At 42.8% G+C, this 18,729-nt stretch overlaps 1 protein-coding gene across 7 annotated transcripts in view; it reads right to left on the reverse strand.

Moving 5' to 3' along the window:
- Positions 1-261: 261 nt before the first annotated feature.
- RASGEF1A (RasGEF domain family member 1A) overlaps positions 262-18,729 on the reverse strand; it is a 223,333-nt gene continuing 204,865 nt past the window's right edge. For all 7 annotated transcript variants that reach the window (XM_081861238.1, XM_081861235.1, XM_081861239.1 and 4 more), the window contains exons 5-13: positions 17,392-17,613; positions 16,035-16,109; positions 13,601-13,693; positions 10,748-10,850; positions 9,390-9,469; positions 7,750-7,941; positions 6,696-6,819; positions 5,728-5,800; positions 262-4,644 (exon numbers count right to left, since the gene is read on the reverse strand). In XM_081861238.1, coding sequence (XP_081717364.1) covers positions 4,620-4,644; positions 5,728-5,800; positions 6,696-6,819; positions 7,750-7,941; positions 9,390-9,469; positions 10,748-10,850; positions 13,601-13,693; positions 16,035-16,109; positions 17,392-17,613 — 987 coding nt within the window. In that variant the 3' untranslated portion in view covers positions 262-4,619. The remainder of the gene's footprint in view (positions 4,645-5,727; positions 5,801-6,695; positions 6,820-7,749; positions 7,942-9,389; positions 9,470-10,747; positions 10,851-13,600; positions 13,694-16,034; positions 16,110-17,391; positions 17,614-18,729) is intronic.

Consider the following 18,729-nt stretch of genomic DNA (forward strand, 5'->3'; position numbering starts at 1 on the left):
CTGGGAATGGGTGTGCGCTGAGGGTAAGAGGCTTGTCTCTTTCCCAGATGGATGTTTGAACTGGAAACTTCAGCTAACACTCTTGTTCACAATGCTGTGATGCTATGTCAGTCCTCTTTTGGTTCAACCCTGTGGGTTTCCCCTAGAATCTCTTAATTCACCTCATCCAATCAGCTTGCTGCTTTACACATTGAAAAATGGCCTGGGAACCTCTGAATTCCTACTTTTCGGGAGTAGAAAAAGTGACGACGATTCATGCTGCCTGGTTGAAGCAATTCTGATTTTATTAATGCAAGCACATCTAGTCAAACACAGAATATCCTGCTTTATGGTACAGCTTTATATGCAGCAATTCAGCTCATAATAACAAAAACACGGATGGCGAAGGAATGTATCAAACCAAAGGAAAAGAATATAATAATAATAATAATAATAATAATAATAGAAAGCCATATAGAAATGGCACTTTTTCAAGTATATATACTAGAACCAATTGACCACTGGAGTGCACATTCATGTAAAAGCTTTTTCTGTCTTCTTAAATATGTATACACAAAGTGTCCCAGAACTGCATTTCAAATATATATCTCTGAAATTTAAAGCATCCTTTTGTAAATTTCAAATACATTAACAAAGCTGATATACAATCCCTTTCATAGTGTTTGACAATGTTGCTAGCTAGGACATCTCCAAAAGTGCAAAAAACCCACTGTAATAATACAGTATAAATATTATCTTACCTCTAGGGCTGAAGATCAATACTTCAGCATTGGGGGGTGGGGGGGATAGCAGCAGGTCACAAATAATCAAAGCCACTAATTCTGTCTCTGTCTTTGTGGGGCCATCTTTCTGTTAATACATAATATTGTGTTTCCTCTTTTGATGTGTATAAATCTGTTCCATTGCTTCTGTTTAGTTAATTTGTTTTGCCTTATTCGCTGAACAATTTTTGTGGTGGCAGTGAAATGCTTTGGCAAATCATATTTGTTTTTTCAATAAAACTGAGTTTTCTTCCCAGAGAAACATGTATTAACTTGAAAATGGGTAGGGTGGAATAGTAAGATCTTTTCACACATTTATGTTTTTAGGTGTTGCAAATATGGTATATTAATTGGCCCACTATGGGTTCTTAATTTAATTGTTCTTGAGAAAGTAGTAGGTACATGATAATATATAATTATCACTTAATTAAAACAAGTATTTTTAATCCAGTGCTTGGTGTTTGTTTTTTGTCTAATTGAAAAATTAATTAGGAAAAGGCTGGATAGTAACAAGATTTTTAAGCAACTGAGAAATCTGAAGCCTAATGATTCTTATCAGTGAATTAGCCACATACTCAAGAACAATTAAAAATAAGTTAAATTAGGCTAGCTTAATTGGTTTTGGAATATGCTCCTAAACTTGGTCTGCAGGGATTTGTTCCAAATGGGGTGGTTTTGCTCTTATGGGCTGGTTCGCATATGGATGTTCGGCACTTGAAAAGTGAAACATCAAATCATGATTTTGCATGTAAGTGAGCACCTCAAATGCAATACTCTTCTATTTGAGTCAATTTACACATTCAGCTGCCGCCTGAGTAATCAAGTGATGTGGCTTGTGTGTGAGGACAGCTTGAAGTCTTTCAAAGGAGCAGGGAAAATAGTGTAGCTCTGAGAAATGAAAATATCAAAATAGCATGATAGGAGATTTATAATGAGTAGGAAACGTTTCCTCAAAGCAATATAATAAATTAAGAAGGGAGGCATTGCAATGCTTATAAATTTGAAATTGTGCCTTGCACAGCTGTGATTGCACCAGAATGTGGTGGATTGTCTAGACAACCTCTTACAAGTTCCACTGTCACCAATAATTATACAACGAGCTCCATCATCCCAGGAGGAGTTAGGTATCAAAAGGTGACTTCACATTACATATATTGGGTTGTCTCCAGCATCAGTCTGAGTAGACCCACTGAAATGGATGGAGCCAAATTAGTCATATCCATTGATTTCAGTGGCCGTACTCTGAGCATGACTGTATATATTATAAACAGTTATAACTACAAAAGTTACTTAATCGGGTAAATTGCTCTTACATGTTGTCATAAGGTCAGGGGACATGAACTAATATCAATAGTCAATTGGCCTACCAATAGGAGCAATGCATGGCAGCAGCAAACTGTTCTCAAATTCACTGCAGGATGTTTTAACCCAGGAATAACCAATGTGGTCCTCTAAAAGTTGCTCCCTTTATCCCTGATCGTTGGTTTTGTCAGCTGAGGCTGCTGGGAGGTGCAATATACCAACTTCCAGAGGACGCCACACTGGCTACCAATGGCTTTAATATTTTACCTGATCTTTGAGCTCACCTTAACTTAGCAAAGCCTTTTTAGAAAGTCCACCTTGAACCTTGTGTTGCAATACTCTGGTTGACCTCCTCCGACTAATTTAAGGATTTGTTAGTCAGAGGCTAGTTTGTAAAAGACAACACATCATTGGCAGTTAATCTTTTGCGGAGACTGTGAGAACTGTACTCTCCCTCTCTTAAAATCCCTGATAAACAAAGACACAAATGTAAACTAAAGACTTCTTGGGTCTAGTAAAGGAGGGGTAGGGGAGGAGGAAAGATGAAGGAGGATCTAGCAATTATCCTATTTTACCTTGTCAAACCTTGTAACAAAAATAAATTCTGCTGCACCATTATTGTAGGTATACTCTAGTTCATGTGCCATATCTTCCAAGTTTATTTACAAAGCTGTAGCTGGTTTTTTTTTTTAAATTATTAAAGACATCCATATTTTTATTTTGCTTGCTTCCAACCCGAGTTGCAGAAGAAGGTACGCTAAACATTTTCAGTACCTTGTAAGGCACTATTCTCTGATGTAAGAGGGGAGCAGCCATGCTGCTACAGTGGTTTTTAAGGCCAGACTAAAGGAGACAGTCTTTGTGCTGAACCGCAGAGGCTCCCGCACTGTTTCCTTGCAGTCGAGGGTCTATTGACACCAGGGGTGGGGGGAACCTTTTCGGCCTCATGGGCCAGATCTTTCTCCGCCCTGCCCCCACCTCCATCGGCCAACACTGACAGGTGGGCGGGACTACCGGCCTGTCTGCCAATCATACCAAACTTTACAAAACTGGCAGAATTAAATGGTGAAGCTGGACCTGATCTGGACCGCTACAGGTGGGGGGTGGATAGGCTTTTGTGTGCTCTCCAGAAAAACAAAAGAATTGGCTTGGATTCTAAGAGAGGTTTACTTATGGAAGTTCATGGAAAGAAAGTTTCCCACCGCCCCGCGGCAATCTTGGCCTCTTGAAAACAAAAGACACTTCTCTGGGTGATTGGGAGCCCTCCTAAATTATTTGGGATGGGTTGCAGGGAGCTGTTGGGAGAGGATGAGACAGGAAATTTTTAGTCCATGAACTTAAGGAAACTCCAAGTCCAATTTGGGAGGCTGCAGTAGCCCATCCCACATTATTCAGGAGGGAGCCCTGATCCTTCAAAGAAGCAGGGGGAGGAGAAGGAACACTTGACTTCCATGAACTCCCTTACATTAGTGTATCTTATGATCCAAGGCACTGTATGTAGAAATCTAGCATATTGGGTAGAAAAATCTTCTCCAAGGTATGTTTCTTTTATTTGAACATTCACACATGAAAGCAACACCACCCCTTTGTCTATAGCGGTACACTCCAAGCTTTACTGCTTGACTCTGTTGACTGTATAAATTGGCCCCAAGAGCACAATTTTTTAGTGCTCCACAAAGTAAATGAGGCCAGGAAAGCAGCATAAAGACATAAAAAAAGGGGGGAACCCAGAACATTGAGAAGAAATTACAGAAGTGTAGCAGTGTAGAATCCATTGCAATAGAAGCAACAAAGAAACCTGTGGCATGTTGGAAACTCATAGATCTGTTGCGGTGTGAGCTTTCATAGGCAAAGTCCTACTTCACTAGATGGAAAAGGGGGGGCAACAAGGTGTGGCTTGGAAGCTGCTTTTTGCCTTCTGTTTTCTGTGATGCAACAGGAGAAGCAAGCTCTTCAAAAATATCAGATGCCCAAAATGAGGGTTATAGTTCAACCAAGGGCTCTGTGCTTATACTGTCCTTAGTCAACCTGCACCTGTTCTGGGAAACGCGCTTGTCCCTCTTTAGGTCTGTGGAAGCCTTGCTGATTTCAAACGCATCAGCCCCACATGACAACATTTATTTTCAGGAAGCGTTGGGTGGATCAAGGCATAGCGGAAACCAAACCTGCAAAATGTTGAGCCCATCTGAGACTGTGCGTGTGTTAGGTGGAAGAAACCGAACATGAAAATAAAGATCTGGATGTCATCACAATAAGACACCACCATAGATACCACTCCCTACAATCCATTTCATCTCTGAGAACAGGGCCCGGCCCTTGATTTTTCTTCTTCTTTTTATAGTTAAAAAACAAAATCCTTCATTTTTTTAAGTGCCTTAAGGTTGATGTGAAATATTTAGCACATTTTTTTTCTTCTGTAATTCATAAAAGGCATTGTATCTACAAAACAGACCCCAACCAGTGAGGCCTTCCTGTTTCAAATCACGTCTTCGAGGATTTAAAAACAATGTTTTTTTTTAGTGTGTGCTTTAGAATCCAGAGCAGAAGTCCAAAATCTCAGGCTCTGTTGAGCAGAGTTGTCCTAAAAATGAAGAGATAAAAATGAAAAGATAACGTCAGAAAATCGTCTTAAATGTTGTCACCTTAAGTTACATTAAGAGAAACAGAGGCAACTGTGAATATACTTGAGATCAGCTCAGATTACTGGCTGGTATAAGTTCCCAGCTATTGATGTCTGGCTGCCCCATTAAGCTTGGCTTCAGATCTCCCAACTGTATAGCTGGATGATTAGGTTTCTAGCTTTCTCTGTTACCTGTGTACTTAGTTTACCCCAGTATTCTCAATCATTTGATAATGACTTGCCAGTCCTCAACCATGTATTGAAAACTGACCACAGGTCAGGTTTCTGGCCCTTGATATGGGAACTGGTGTTCCCTGGTTGGTTTGTTTTTTATATTAAAAAAATCTAGACTAATACTTGAGTTTAGCTACTACACCTACACTGTATCTCTCAACCAGAAAGTGATTTTGGATCCAGCCTTTGTCCAGCAAGGCCTTGACTGCTGTGCAATTCAGAGCTGTTCTACTGTGTTGGATTTAAATTTGCAGCAAAATGAAGTGAAAATAAGATTGCAGAATGTTGATGGGCTGTAGTGCCTCAGGCAACAGGTGGGAAATATCACTTCTCAATACTATCCAAGTTAAATATTAAAAACCCACACAAAACATCCTGCAAAAAGGAAACTACTAGACCAGGGAGAAGTCCTTTGCTGGTTGTGTTGGCTTTCTATTTTTCAACAAAGGTGAGCAATGTACAATGTCATCCGCCCCCCCATACTGTACAGTCATGTCTTGCATGGGGGGTTATGTTCCCCTGGGTGGTCTGGGTGTTTGGCTTTTAGTGTAGTCCTTCAAAGCAGAAATAGACCAATAAGTCTTGTGTGGCTTTGATTTTAATTTGAGCTAGAGGAGAATTAATGGCCTTCTAATTCTCGCCTCTCAATTGAGGAAAGCATCATGGAGTCCATGAGCATGGCAAACTTTGGCGGCACCTCTTCTTTACCTAATGTGTAGCTCCCATGCCAAATTTCAGAAGGCTCAAAAGACCAGTAGCGTAGGCTGCATTTCGCAGTATGAAAAAGAACCAAGTAGCTGGTTTCATTACCTGAGTGTCTTCCAGCTGTCTTTCTCCATATGATTTTCTGGACCTTCACTTTCAAATGATGCAATAAACAAAGCTGAGGGTTGGGAGGGTGGGGCAGAGAAGGATGGGAAGTCAGTCAGAACATGTAACAGGATTTTAATCACATAGGAACAAAGGAAGTGGAGGAGGAGGAGTGGAGGAGTTTGGATTTGATATCCCGCTTTATCACTACCCTAAGGAGTCTCAAAGTGGCTAACATTCTCCTTTCCCTTCCTCTCCCACAACAAACACTCTGTGAGGTGAGTGGGGCTGAGATACTTCAAAGAAGTGTGACTAGCCCAAGGTCACCCAGCAGCTGCATGTGGAGGCGCAGGGAATCGAACCCAGTTCACCAGATTACAAGTCCACCGCTCTTAACCACTACACCACACTAGCTCTCATATGTAGTAAGAACATTGCCCAACCTAGCTCAGTACTGCTTTGACTGACAGTGTTTTTCCACAACTTGGGACGGGGAACATTCCCACCCCTATCTGTTTCTTCTGCAACTCAAGCAGAGCTACAGCCCTTCTCCTTTTATAGCCACAATGATGTCAAATGATAGCATTTTAGGAGACATAAAAGATAGAATACATTTCCCCCCTCTTATCTCCATGGTATTCTGTAAAGCATAGATAGTTATAACTACACCTGCCGCCTTGGACCCTAAGCCTATAAAACATTGTGGTTGCATTACTGTCAGCAGCCTTGCAAGTATGTATCCTTTCAAACAGAGCCCTAACAGCCGAAGGAATCTTCTAATGGATTCTTAGAACACTGCCATGTGGTTTATGCTTGTCGGTTGCAGAGTTTATACCTCTTCCTCTTCAGCACCAACAACATCCACAGCTGTTGGCAAATCTGCCCATTTTCACTTTCACTGTTGAGCCTTTCGCACATGTCGTTTGCGGAAATGAGCAAATTTTGCGTGAGCTGCCGAAGAATCTTACCTTCTTCACTATAAATAGGTGCTGTGAGCAGGTAGCTCTGGATTTTCTTGTCCTTCTCAAAAGGACACTCCACCTGCTTCCATGTGATAAAGTCATGGATTTGCCTTGAAACTTCCCAGAACTTCTGTGTGTGAGATAAAATTATTCAAATCAGCATTTCATTATTGTTTATTTCATGCCACCTTCTGAACTTTGGTTAAGCCTGTAGTTCAACGGTTAGAGATGACAGTGTGCAGCCCCCTGCCCTGGGGGAACAGGGCCATCAAAAGGCTTGTCAACTCTATGGGCTGCATTCAGTGCCACACAAAACAACTTTCTCTTCCTTTCCCCATGCACCCTTCCTTCCAGAAAGTACTCCAGTCTCCCCCAAACCCTCCAGAGCTGGTTTGAGGTATGTGCAGGAAGAGCCAAGGAGTTTGGTTGCACAAGCACCAGGACAGCACTGGATGCATCCCTATGGATTTGCTGCCACCTCCGTTGGCACAGCTGCAATGGGCCTTTTCAAAGCTGCTGCAATCGTGCACATGGCAGCAGCCACCTCACTCCCTCCTCCCATGTAGAAGCACCAGATCATGCAACCAGCTCCTCTGTGCAGTCCTGGCATCACCAGCTTTGTGGCCGAGCAGGGATTTGAACCCAGGCCTCCCAGGTCCTGTTCTGGCACTCTAACTACTAGGTAAAATAGTTTCATCCCCTGCCCATTATGCAGCCAGCACTTCCATCTTCTACAGATGGGGACATAGGAGACAGAGGTTCAATGTTGTGATAGCAAGTAACCCAATTTTTTGTCACTGCCGAGATGCACTCACTTCAAATGCAATCCCCGCCCCCTGCCCCTGATTGGTTAATTGCTTTAGCTTGAACGTGAGGCTGTGAGCAAGCTGTGACGAACCTATTCTGAAGGAACAGAATGCAAACAGATCGGTATAAAAATGGCCAAGTGGCAAGCCTCACTGACTACATATGGCATTCTGTTCTTTTGCTTGGATGTTTTGTAGGCCTGCAGTGCTCACTGTGCAACTGCTTCATTCACTGCCTGCAAAACAAGCTGTACCTTGAAGTTTATCTGTCCATTGGGCAAGTGGTTGGTGTGTATTTTATGCAGAAAGTAGATATCTTTAATGAAGAGGTTGAAAACGGGGATGACTATTTTCTCCCTGCTGCTGTGTGCTGTCTGCGATCTCTGTGCTGCTCCTTGAAGGGCTGTTCGGTAATTGCAAAAGTTGCTGGATGGGTCCATGTGATGCTGTTCAGATCAAAAAGAGAATTTGTTAGAATTCCTCTGAGTACAAAGGCTTACAAAATTTGCTTTATAGTGATCAGGATGGGGTAATCTGATAATTACAAACATCCTCCCCACAGAACCTAATTGAGACTGGAGGAAGTGCTATTTCATTCCTTTAGTCAGGTTGCATTCTGAGGAACTAAAGGAGTATGGAGAGTTCTGTATGAAATGGGTGCTTGTTTATACGCTGCATGGGCAGGTTTGGATTTAACCTGGGAGTTGTGATCCAGAGATTTTCAGGGTTGGTTCATACATCCATGTACATCATTTGATTACCTGACGACCTACAGCTGCACATATGAACTCTGTCCACTGGAAAGCCTTGTGCTGGAGTGATGGGAAAGATATTGCCTATGATTTGTTGGGTGCACACATATAAGTCATCCGGCATTACTAAATATTGCCTTTGGAGAGAAACATTTGCTATGTTATTGTTTGAAAGTGGGGTGTGCTTCTTTCACCAACTGGTTTTTGTTGCAAGGGTCTACTTAGGTTCCAAGTGGCAGAATATTAGTGAAATTTCCAGTGATTCAGGACAAGCCCCCAACAATATCTTTCAAATATTCCAAACCATTTTGCCCTCCTTGCTTTCTCTCTTCCCCAGTTGTGCTTGTTTTCAAATGATTTAAAAATAACGAGAGGTTTGTGGCAGGAATTACTCTGATTAAATGTTGATCATCACTCTCCACCAGATGGCAGACTTAAATTGGAGATGAATATACATCATGAAGGCAAGAGGAGAATCACTTGGGTTTAAACAGGGCTGATACCACAAGGACTGAGGTGGGGGAGGGGGCACCGGCCACAATTAGGGATATTCCAGGTCCTTTCTCTGAAAGTTCAGCTCCCGTTTTTAAGAAGGATTTTTTACTTATGGACTAAAGATGCACAGGCACTATTCTGCCCAATTGCTCAGTAAGATGAACCAATGTATTCCTTCTCTGCAGTGTTCCAGCCTGATGTGGGCAAAGCTGCAGATGTATGATGAGCACTGGGGAACTTTTAAATATTATTTTCAACTGAAACTGAATTAAAGTTTGTGAATAAATTCAATGGCTTTTGAGAGATCAGGCTATCTTAGCTGTTTCTTACTCAGCATCTTATAGTGTACCTTTTCAGCTTCATTCATACTATCTGGCAATTACTAAACACAGTTTTAAAGGCTTTTTTAAAAGGAAGAAATACATGGCACATTTCTGGCAGTGCATGGCAAAGCATGAACCATTTATGGTGCTATAATGTTAGTATTATCAAAATGAATGGTTGGGATTTTCATATCATGCTTTAAAATCCATTGTTCTGGGCTGTTCTAACAATGCATTGTTGCAGATTTTTGCTGTTGTGTTGTGAACCACTTGGGACACATGGAAAAAGCAGTGTATAAATGATGATGATGATGATGTAATTACCTCTAAAACATCAAATTTGGCTGTTTTGACTTTGGACCAAGTTTTCTTTAGCCGGGCAACAGGACTCAAGTTCATACCCGCTAAAAACAGAAAGAAAAAAACAAATGGAAAATTTTCAGCAAATCATTGAAAACATCCCTGCATGTCTGTCAGGATGCTTCCTGCAGTATTGTTGGTGCTATGTTCTGCAAATCACTACTTGTGCAGGCAGTTGTGTCAAAGGAGGGTAGTGCAAATGTAAGGAAGGGTAAGAGATCAGAAACAGGCCATGGGATCGCTTGCTCCTTCTCACTTCTTCCTCTCCTCTCCAGACTGCACCCCTCCTTAGCCACCCTTTCTATGGTTAAGCACTGCACTGGCACCAGCACTGACCTGGCATCCCACTTAACCAGGATTATTAAGCCCCCTTCCCTGAAGAGGGAACATCTGTAAGTTGGGGTTGCAGCTCTCTTAACTGGGGCTGTGCAACTCTTCCAGCCCATTTGCATGTTTAAAGTGCACTTCTGCATTGGGTGAAAACCCCGATCTTCCAAGAGCCTAACTCTCACAGGTAACCTCTATGAATACAGAAGGCTGCTGGCTGCAAAAGTGCACTTTAAAGCAAGGTGGGACTGGATGTGTCCCCACAGCCTACATCTATGTGTGTTTCCTCTTAGGTGACAATGCCAGTTTTGAGTCTAGGACAGGAATTCTTCTTAGCTCAATCCCAATTAAGACGGCTGTTGCATACCTTAAACATGTTTTAACACAGGATGGAGGGAAATTTTGCTATTGAGAAAACAATTCTGTGTCCACTTTTGGTCACTTTTGTTACATCTGTGCCAAAGGTTTGAAGCTGGGAGAAGTTTGCATTTTCAGGATTTGGATAATCTCTGATTCTCCCCCCCCAAAAAAAATTGTCCTTTTATGTAATCAGGACAATTCACACATTAGGCATACACCTAAAATATTCTAAGTGTGCACTAGATTATGTAGACAAGAAGAGGCGCACTTGTCTTTTGCAAACATGCACTGACTCACTCTCACCAGGGAGCCAGGATTGGTTGTACCTCTCCGTCAAATATGCTTTGAGCATCAAACTCTGATTTGCCACTCTGCAACGCATGAAAAGGTCTTCTGCGGCTCGTCTCTTTGGCAAGCGCAGACTACTTTTACCTGTCTTTCCCCTGTCTCTTCTTTTGATCTCCCACCGCTTACCAGTTAATTATTTGGAGAGTCTCACTTGGTAATATCTTTGATGCCCATTTGTCATCCAGAGTGCAGCACTCTCAGCGGGACGCTGCATCTACTCAAACACCATCATTCTACTGACGCTGTCACACACATTGCCCACAGGTGCTTTGCGGAAGTGTACTCACAGATAATGGCCATCATGGAATTAAAGTTTCCAATGTTGAAGCACTCTCTTGCCACATCAATGAAAAATTCCACTATTCTTGTCCTCTGCTTTTTCTTCACAACCTGAAATTTTAAATGCAAACCTTGAATGGGAGAAGTGGGGTAGCATTTACTCAATGGAGGCATGGCATCCCGCAAGCAAACAACATTTGTTTTTAAAGGCTTTGAGGAAGAGCATTTCAGTGGAAAAGGTGTTGATGCTCCTATCCTCATTTGAGTCACCTCCCCCCCCCCTTTTAGAGTAAGCCTTTGCGATAGTGATCTAAGATCCCTGTTTTGTTTAAAGAGCCATTATCTTTGGAAGATCATGAAAACTTTGTATGTCCATGGATGCTGGAATCTTGTAGCCTTATGTAAGGAAGAAACTAGGCGTTGGGGAAATTTTGTCAAGCAAAGAAAGAATGGTTTTAGTGACTGGAATACCAAATACATTTAAAACATTCTGTCCTCAAATGTAGAAAATAGGAAATATTCTATCCAGGGGAGGTGTTCTTCTGTAGGGTGGAAGCAGGGGGTTTGCTTCACTATAGCACTGAGGATTTATAATCCAGCTTTTTTAAACGTTACTGTTGATAAGATATCCTGAGGTAAAGCACTAAGCTCACTTCAAATCTGCAGGGAAATGAGACTAAGCAACAGCATTTGCACAATTATTAAGGCAGAGCAAGAAAACAGCCTCAGACAAGGCAGTGAAAAATTGCCGGCCCCTCACTCTCGCTCACCTCATTATTGGCTGCTAGTCCTGATGCTACCACCTAGCAAGTGAACATGTCTGCCACCCCGTGCACCTTCTTCTCCTTCACTGCCCAGAGGGAGGCATTTTCCCAGGAGAGTCCTGGTGCCACCGCTGCAATTTGCCACAGTGGGGAAAAAAATATGCACTTAAATCTCCCCCTGAAAACAAAGGGTTTTAAAATTCTTAGCTTTGTCCAAATGACTGCCCCATGTTGTTGTTTTTTTAAACACATTTGCTTCCCACATGACGTGTTGCTGAGTTGCATTTTTGCCTATGCTGTTTGTAATTAGCTTCTGAGAATTAATGGGTTTGGTACAATTATCAGTCACTGTTCACTAGCCTTGTTGATAGTGGATCAATGCTTGCTTTGTGCATTATTTTTTCAAGTTTTGTTTATGAGGGCTAACAAACGTTATTTCTTTTTCTTAAAGGCAGAATCACATGTAGAGAGAGGCTATACTAGAACCTTTCTCCCAGCGTGCAAGATTTTACATGCAGAAAATTAACTGACATGGTGGAGCATCCAAAAATGTCATTGCCTACCTGCAAACTAAAGTGATATAATTCAGGAAGGACACTACCCCATGATTCTGCCACATGACTCTAAGAATTTTGGGAAAATGCACTCAAAAATTTATCACTGTAAGTTTTTCACTACCATATTGATTTCGTACATCTGGAAGATGAGGTTTGGGGATACATTTCCATCTTCCGGTCAGACTCTGACATGTTACGAATCCTATGTGCGGTTGGTGTCCACCTGTTTGTGTACAGAGAAGACACTTCTGTTGAGGTAAGCCTACATATCCTCTATATTGGGTTTTCCCAAACTCTAAAAAAGCTGTTCAGCTCTCAGTCACTAATGGTTGTTCTAAGTACCTCTAGATACTTTCATGTCACAGGCACACAATTCTCCCTTCCTTTTTATTATATGGAGTTTGAGAAAGAGGCACATGCTGTATGTTTTAGTTTGGCACTGTAAGCAGCTCAAGCGAAGCTTGCATCTTGGAAGCCACAAAGACTATTCCATCTCCACACCTACACACTGTTCATTCTAAAGTGAAGATGTACTGTTTGTTACAAGGCATGATGTAAAAGGTAAAAAGGTAAAGGTAAAGGACCCCTGTACGGTTAAGTCCAGTCAAAGGTGACTATGGGGTTGCAGCGCTCATCTCGCTTTCAGGCTGAGGAAGCCAGCGTTTTCCCACAGACAGCTTTCTGGGTCATGTGGCCAGCAGGACTAAACAACTTCTGGCGCAGTGGAACACTGTGACAGAAGCCTGAGTGCACGGAAACACCGTTTACCTCCCCCCCCCACAGCGGTACCTATTTATCTACTTGCACTGGCATGCTTTCAAACTGCTAGGTTGGCAGAAGCTAGGACAGAGCAACGGGAGCTCACTCCGTCGCAGGGATTCGAACCGCCAACCTTCTGATTGGCAAGCCCAAGAGGCTCAGTGGTTTAGACAAGGCATGATGTGTGTTCATATGACCAAACCCATTCCTGTTCCCTCGCTGTGGTCCAGTTCATACATTTCCAGAGCAACATGGTTGCTGTTTCCCACAGCCCCCATCCCATAAAGTTCCAGAAATATACGACACACTGAATTGTGTTGGAGGTGAAAGTCACAGGGGACTTTGCAGTGCCACATCTGCTAGAACTCAAGGGGAAGTACAGTGATGAAGTAGCCTCCTGAGATATCACTACATCTTACAGTATTAGCGTCGCATGGGATGGAGCCAGGTGAAGCAGCAGTAATGCTGCTTGGGGAATGTATGAATCGGGCTTTTGCTACGCAGCATGAGTCAAATCAGAATAGGACGAGAACGGGTGCAAAAAATACAAATGGAAGCTGACTTCAAGTGTCAACAAATATTCTGTAAAGGATTGCATTTTTGCATGGGCGGGTGCATTCACATGCATCCTGAGCCAGAGGAGATGCTACTTGGTGGGAGGTGGCTAAGATACACAGAGTTTCAGCCAAGGCAGTTTGGAATGAGTTGGGTCAAAAGCTGAGAGTGAAGGAAGAGTAGCTTGTCGGTTCACAAGCGGCGCATTTCCCTTTTCAGTACTTGCCTTACAAATCTCCGTCGCCACCAACATGCTGAGGCAATTAAACCAGTTGTCATACGCCTCCAGAGTGTAAGTCTTAGTAACGTCGCCTCGGCACTGCAAAAGAAAGGTTGTAAATTATGCCTGTATGAAGCGCTTGCAAAAAAATGGTTGTTTCCAGTGATACCCATGCATCTCCACACAAGTGACTTCAGCTTGCATGCTTTAAAGACAGACACACTCTCCAGGCTGTGATTCAATGGCGACATGGGGCAAATGAACTCCCCCATCCCATGTGGTATCCTCCTTACTAGATAAGTGCCCTCTGTTATCGGGAAAATGTTATGTCCCAAGTTCTGTCAGATGCAAAAGTATTCCCCGTTTGAGACATTTCCAGCAATCAAGTGCCCCACATGGGCAATTCCCCCTCACCTCACAGGATTACAGCCTATGTGAGGTCGGGGAGCAGGGCTGAAGTCTCTGGCTCTGCCTCCTATGTCACTTCCTTGTCACCTGGTCTGTGCACCTCTCACATATTGCAAGGGTAACTTCTTCAGGGGATGGGACCGCTGTAAGTGTTGGATATGTAATGATGGTGCCAGGTGAGACTCCCCGGGGAGAACATTCCACAAGTGGGCAGCCACACTGTACAAATGTGTGAGATGCACAGTCTGGGCAATGACAACACCCCCTAAGGAAGGGGTGAGGCCATGAAGCATGGCTCTGTTGTTTCCATCCTTGCACAATTATAATTGTGGAAGGGGAACACCCCAAATACGGCCAATTGTTTTGGCTATAAGTGCACCATTAAAAGTAAGAATTTTGGTTCTCTTTTATATCATTCTGAATTTTGGATCTGGACTGCTGTCTGGGAAACCACTTAGAGCATTCAGAGAGAAAGGGGTGCATATTTCTCGTGCTTTTCCTCCTGGGGAATTTGTGAAAATAGTAAGGATTTGCATATTGTCTTCAATAAGTGTTTAGGAATGAAAAGTGGGGGGCGGGGGGATAGACACTGTCCAAACCCATTTTGTCATATTTAAGAGATGACTGCATGTTCAGTAACATTATATGCTAGTAGAGAACAATAGCTAAGGTGGGCGTACTCAACTCACTGTATGTAACTGAGAAACTTCAAATTGCTTTTAAACTTGAAGGAAGGTTGAAAAAAAAATAACAACATATGACACTTTGCTACCTGGGGACTTTAAGGAAAGAGGCTCAAAATAATATGTACTGGTGTGAATTATGATATTTAATCTTTTCTTGTTGTTGTGTCTAGACAGATCCCAGTCTTGTACAATATCCCTGCAGACTTCCTTGACCTCTGAATTCCATAATTGCTAACTTGCAGAAAAGAACTGCTACATAAGGTGCTCTTTACATGTTCTCCCAGCTGTGTAGGTGGCAGCTCACAAATAGGGATCTCTCTCCCTCCTACCTGAATAAAATCCACAGGGCACCTAAGAGACAAAGGGGATGGGGGCAGCGATAGGGGCTATTGTCTTAGCCAGCAATTTGTTTGTTTATCCTCAATGCTTAAGTCTCATAAAGCATGAACAAAAAAGAAGGCCTCCTTCATCTGTCATGCTATATGTATGCACAATATATTAAAATGTACTGAAAGCCTCAGCTAGCGAAGAAATCAGTGCAGTCAGCTTATTTAACAGGAGCTGTCCTATTAGAGCAGAGCTAGCCATATGGTCCTTACAGATGATATTGGACTTCAGCTCTCATAATCCCTGAATATTTACCAAGCTTGCTCGAGTTGAGAGTTCAGCAACATCTGAATGGCACCACATTGGCTATCCTTTCTTGATTCTTCCATATCCAAGTGCAGCTTGGTTGTTTGACAGTTCAAGAAACTAGCTAAATACTAGTGATAATTTTGGTTGTTTGACAGTTCAAGAAACTAGCTAAATACGGGTGATAATTTTCCTATTTCTTTACATTCAATTCTCGGGTGTAGAAAAACTTGGTATGTGCCATAGGAACTGGGTGTCAACTTAAATGTGGCAGATTGGGCAGCTATTGATGGAATGTCTATACCAGTTGTTGTGTACCAAAACTCACATCAGCTCCAGTCACCACAGGGCTGTGATTGATGGGAGTTGCGGTCCAAAATATCTAGAGGGCACCTGCTTGGCAAAGGGTGGCCTGCGCTATGGATTTAGTCTGGTGTAACAGTCATCCGCTTTCTTGAGGAAATCCTGGAAACTGTAGTTCTGGGTGGGAGATAGTAGCCTAGTGATTTCTGGCCAAGGATCTTAATCTTAACCCATACTGTGCCCTTACCAAGCTACAATGCTCAAGATTCTTTGGGGGAAACTATAACACTTAAACTGTTACAGAAACAAGGTAAGTTTGCCTTTGATTTTAAACACCTTTATAAGCCATGCACACAATGTTAACTGTAGCTCTGTTTCAAATTGCCACTGCGTTCACACTTTGTACGCACCTTGTGATTATCCAGGGAGTCCACGTGGCTGACTATTTGCATGAGGTCCTCGGGGTAAATGTTGCTCACCCTCTCCTAGATACAGCAAGATAGCAAAGGCCGTCAATTTTGCAAGCACACATATGAGGAACAGAGAGCTGTGACAGCCAGACAGCCCTGTTGGGCCAGATCTTAATTGACATCTGTTTAACAGAATAGGCTTTGGGTCCTGTAAAAGACACACCTTGTGCTGCTTCACAGAGTCGCACACATACTTAAGAGTTCGCTTTCTCTCTCGCTACCCCTTTCTTTGTCTAGATTTTTCGGTACTGCCTGACCAGATTCTAGTTGAGACTAAGGCTGTGAATATCCATTTAAAGCACACTACTTGCCCTCCAAAGACCCCAGGATCTGTAGTTTGCCCTTCACAGAACTACAATTCCCAGCACCTTTAAATGACTGTTCTCAGGATTCCTTTTGGGGAACCACAAGCTTTAAATGCATTGTGCGTATGCAGTATAAGTTGGTGCTTATGGAAAGTGCAGGAAGGAATTTTTGAAATGCATCAGCTTGGATTGCTTGTTGCTAACCAGGAGATTCTGTAAGGGTGTAGAGCAGTGAGAAGACATGTGGCAGAGTGTCTTCCCACCCTGATGCTCCATTGGTCCTTTCTCCACCCTTTTTTCCTTCTCTGCTGTAGCAAGCAGATTCTAGCTGCCCAGCACAGCAGAGAGGAGTGATGGGTGGGCAAAATAACCATGAATGTAGTGGGTCAGGTGGTTTCACAGCTGCATATTCACCAGCAGAGCTTCCAGGTTAATATTTGGCATCCCTTACTCCAGGTCAGGGAACCAGGGGACAGTAATGCAGATATGTGCTTGGACCTTTAAGATAGGTGGTCCTTGGGAAAGATTTCTGCTTTCATTTGTCTCTCCTAGGCTCTGGGTGTGTTAGCCTTGCTCTGAGATGACATTTGAAACCAGTCCTGGTAGCATGTATGGATGGGTTGAGCGGCTGAAGGACTCATTAGAACAATTTAGAAGACAGTGAGCTTCTGACGTTGACTGTGACTCCTCTTCCCCCTCCCTTTCCCTCCTTGAGATATTTCAAGTCAGGAACAAGAGTTTGATAATGCAATGAATCTCCTAAAAGAGGTTGCAGGAGTGAGAAAGTGATCAGTCGCAAGTGGTCTTGTCTCTCTCCAACTCAAGTGAGTTCATTGTCTCTGTAACTACCAGGCTCCCTTCTTCCTTCGGTCTCTCTTATACCTAGAAGCCACTTTTCTCAAACCTTCAAGCTGTAACTCAGAGCTCGGCTGGAGAACAGCTTGCCCTGGCCCTGCTAAACCTTCAAGTAGATGGAAGATAAAGGAACTCACCAGCTCAATGTGTGTGAGTTGCTGCGCAAGGACAAGTGGGTCACAGCAAACACTCAGTATGTCCTTCTGTGACGACTGAGGCTTTGTTTTAAGAATTGTGCCTTTGTCAGTCACGGGTTGGCGGAACTTCTCTCTGATCTCCTGGTACTGATTGCGTGCCGCAAGAGTCATCAGTAGATTCTGCGTCATCTGGCTGATGATCTTCTTCACAGTTCCATTTTCCTAATCAATAAAACAGACTGATGTTAATTATTCCTGGCAGAGGAAATTCTAGATTGTCTCTCTGTTAATCAGAATTACGCTGGAAAGATTTCTGACTGGGATACTAGAATTCAGCATCAAGTAAGTTCATGTGCTGAATAAGCCCTCAGGAGGATTGGAGAGCTTCTTGCAGATGAATTGTATCATCATTCTGATTTGTGTAGGATTGCCAGGTGATTTGAGATACCAGCCAAAACAGGGAGGATGCTAAGTACTTAAATGACTTGAGTCAACAATGCCCCTGAATGGAAGCTACAACTGCCAATCCATTCTAGTCATATAGAACTACTAGAACAGTTTACAGTTTATACACTTAGGCAGCCAGCAATTAGTTAGCCTAGGATAGCTCAGTTGGGTAGAGTGTGGTGCTGATAATGCCAAGGTTGCAGGTTTAATCCCTACATGGGACAGCTGCATATTCCTGCACTGAAAGGAGTTGGACTACATGAGCCTGAGGATTCTAACTATACAACTCTATGATTCTAGTTCAGTTAGCAGTTGGACGGGTTTGTTTCAAATCACATGGGATGTAACAATCAAGGAAAGAGCCAGCTCAGTGAGTCCTAGCCCAAAGCACAGTTCAACATCAGCTCCAACATCAGGAATGCAGGAGAATATGAGGGGAAGTGAGTATATTAAGATGCCCCACCTTTCCTTGATAGAGACATCTAGTCAAGAATATTCAGGCTGCTTTCCATGTTATCTGTGTAATGTATAGCCTTGCTAAAGTCCTGCGGAAGAGGAACAATAACCTCTCACCTTAGAAACAAGCTCTAGTTACATATATAAGCAGGGACAACATTGCTACAACTGACAGAGTCTGCATAAACTCTCTTGCTGACGTTGGTGTTAATTTGGCTTGTTGCTCAATTGTGACCTCAAGCACATGGCCATGAACCTTGATAAATGTTGTCATCTTGCTTGCATAGGCATGCAGGCTGCTTGATCTTCCTTTAGTATTCCTTACTGCGCCGAGATTTTAAAGAACTGCCTACGCAATACACTTGGGCCCTGCTCATGTCTGAAATCCTTGGTATGTCTTGCATCTTTGCTTACTCAGGCAGCAAAAGCAGCCTG

Source organism: Podarcis erhardii (genome assembly GCF_964252035.2).
Source record: "Podarcis erhardii genome assembly, chromosome: 5".
Lineage (NCBI taxonomy): Eukaryota > Metazoa > Chordata > Lepidosauria > Squamata > Lacertidae > Podarcis > Podarcis erhardii.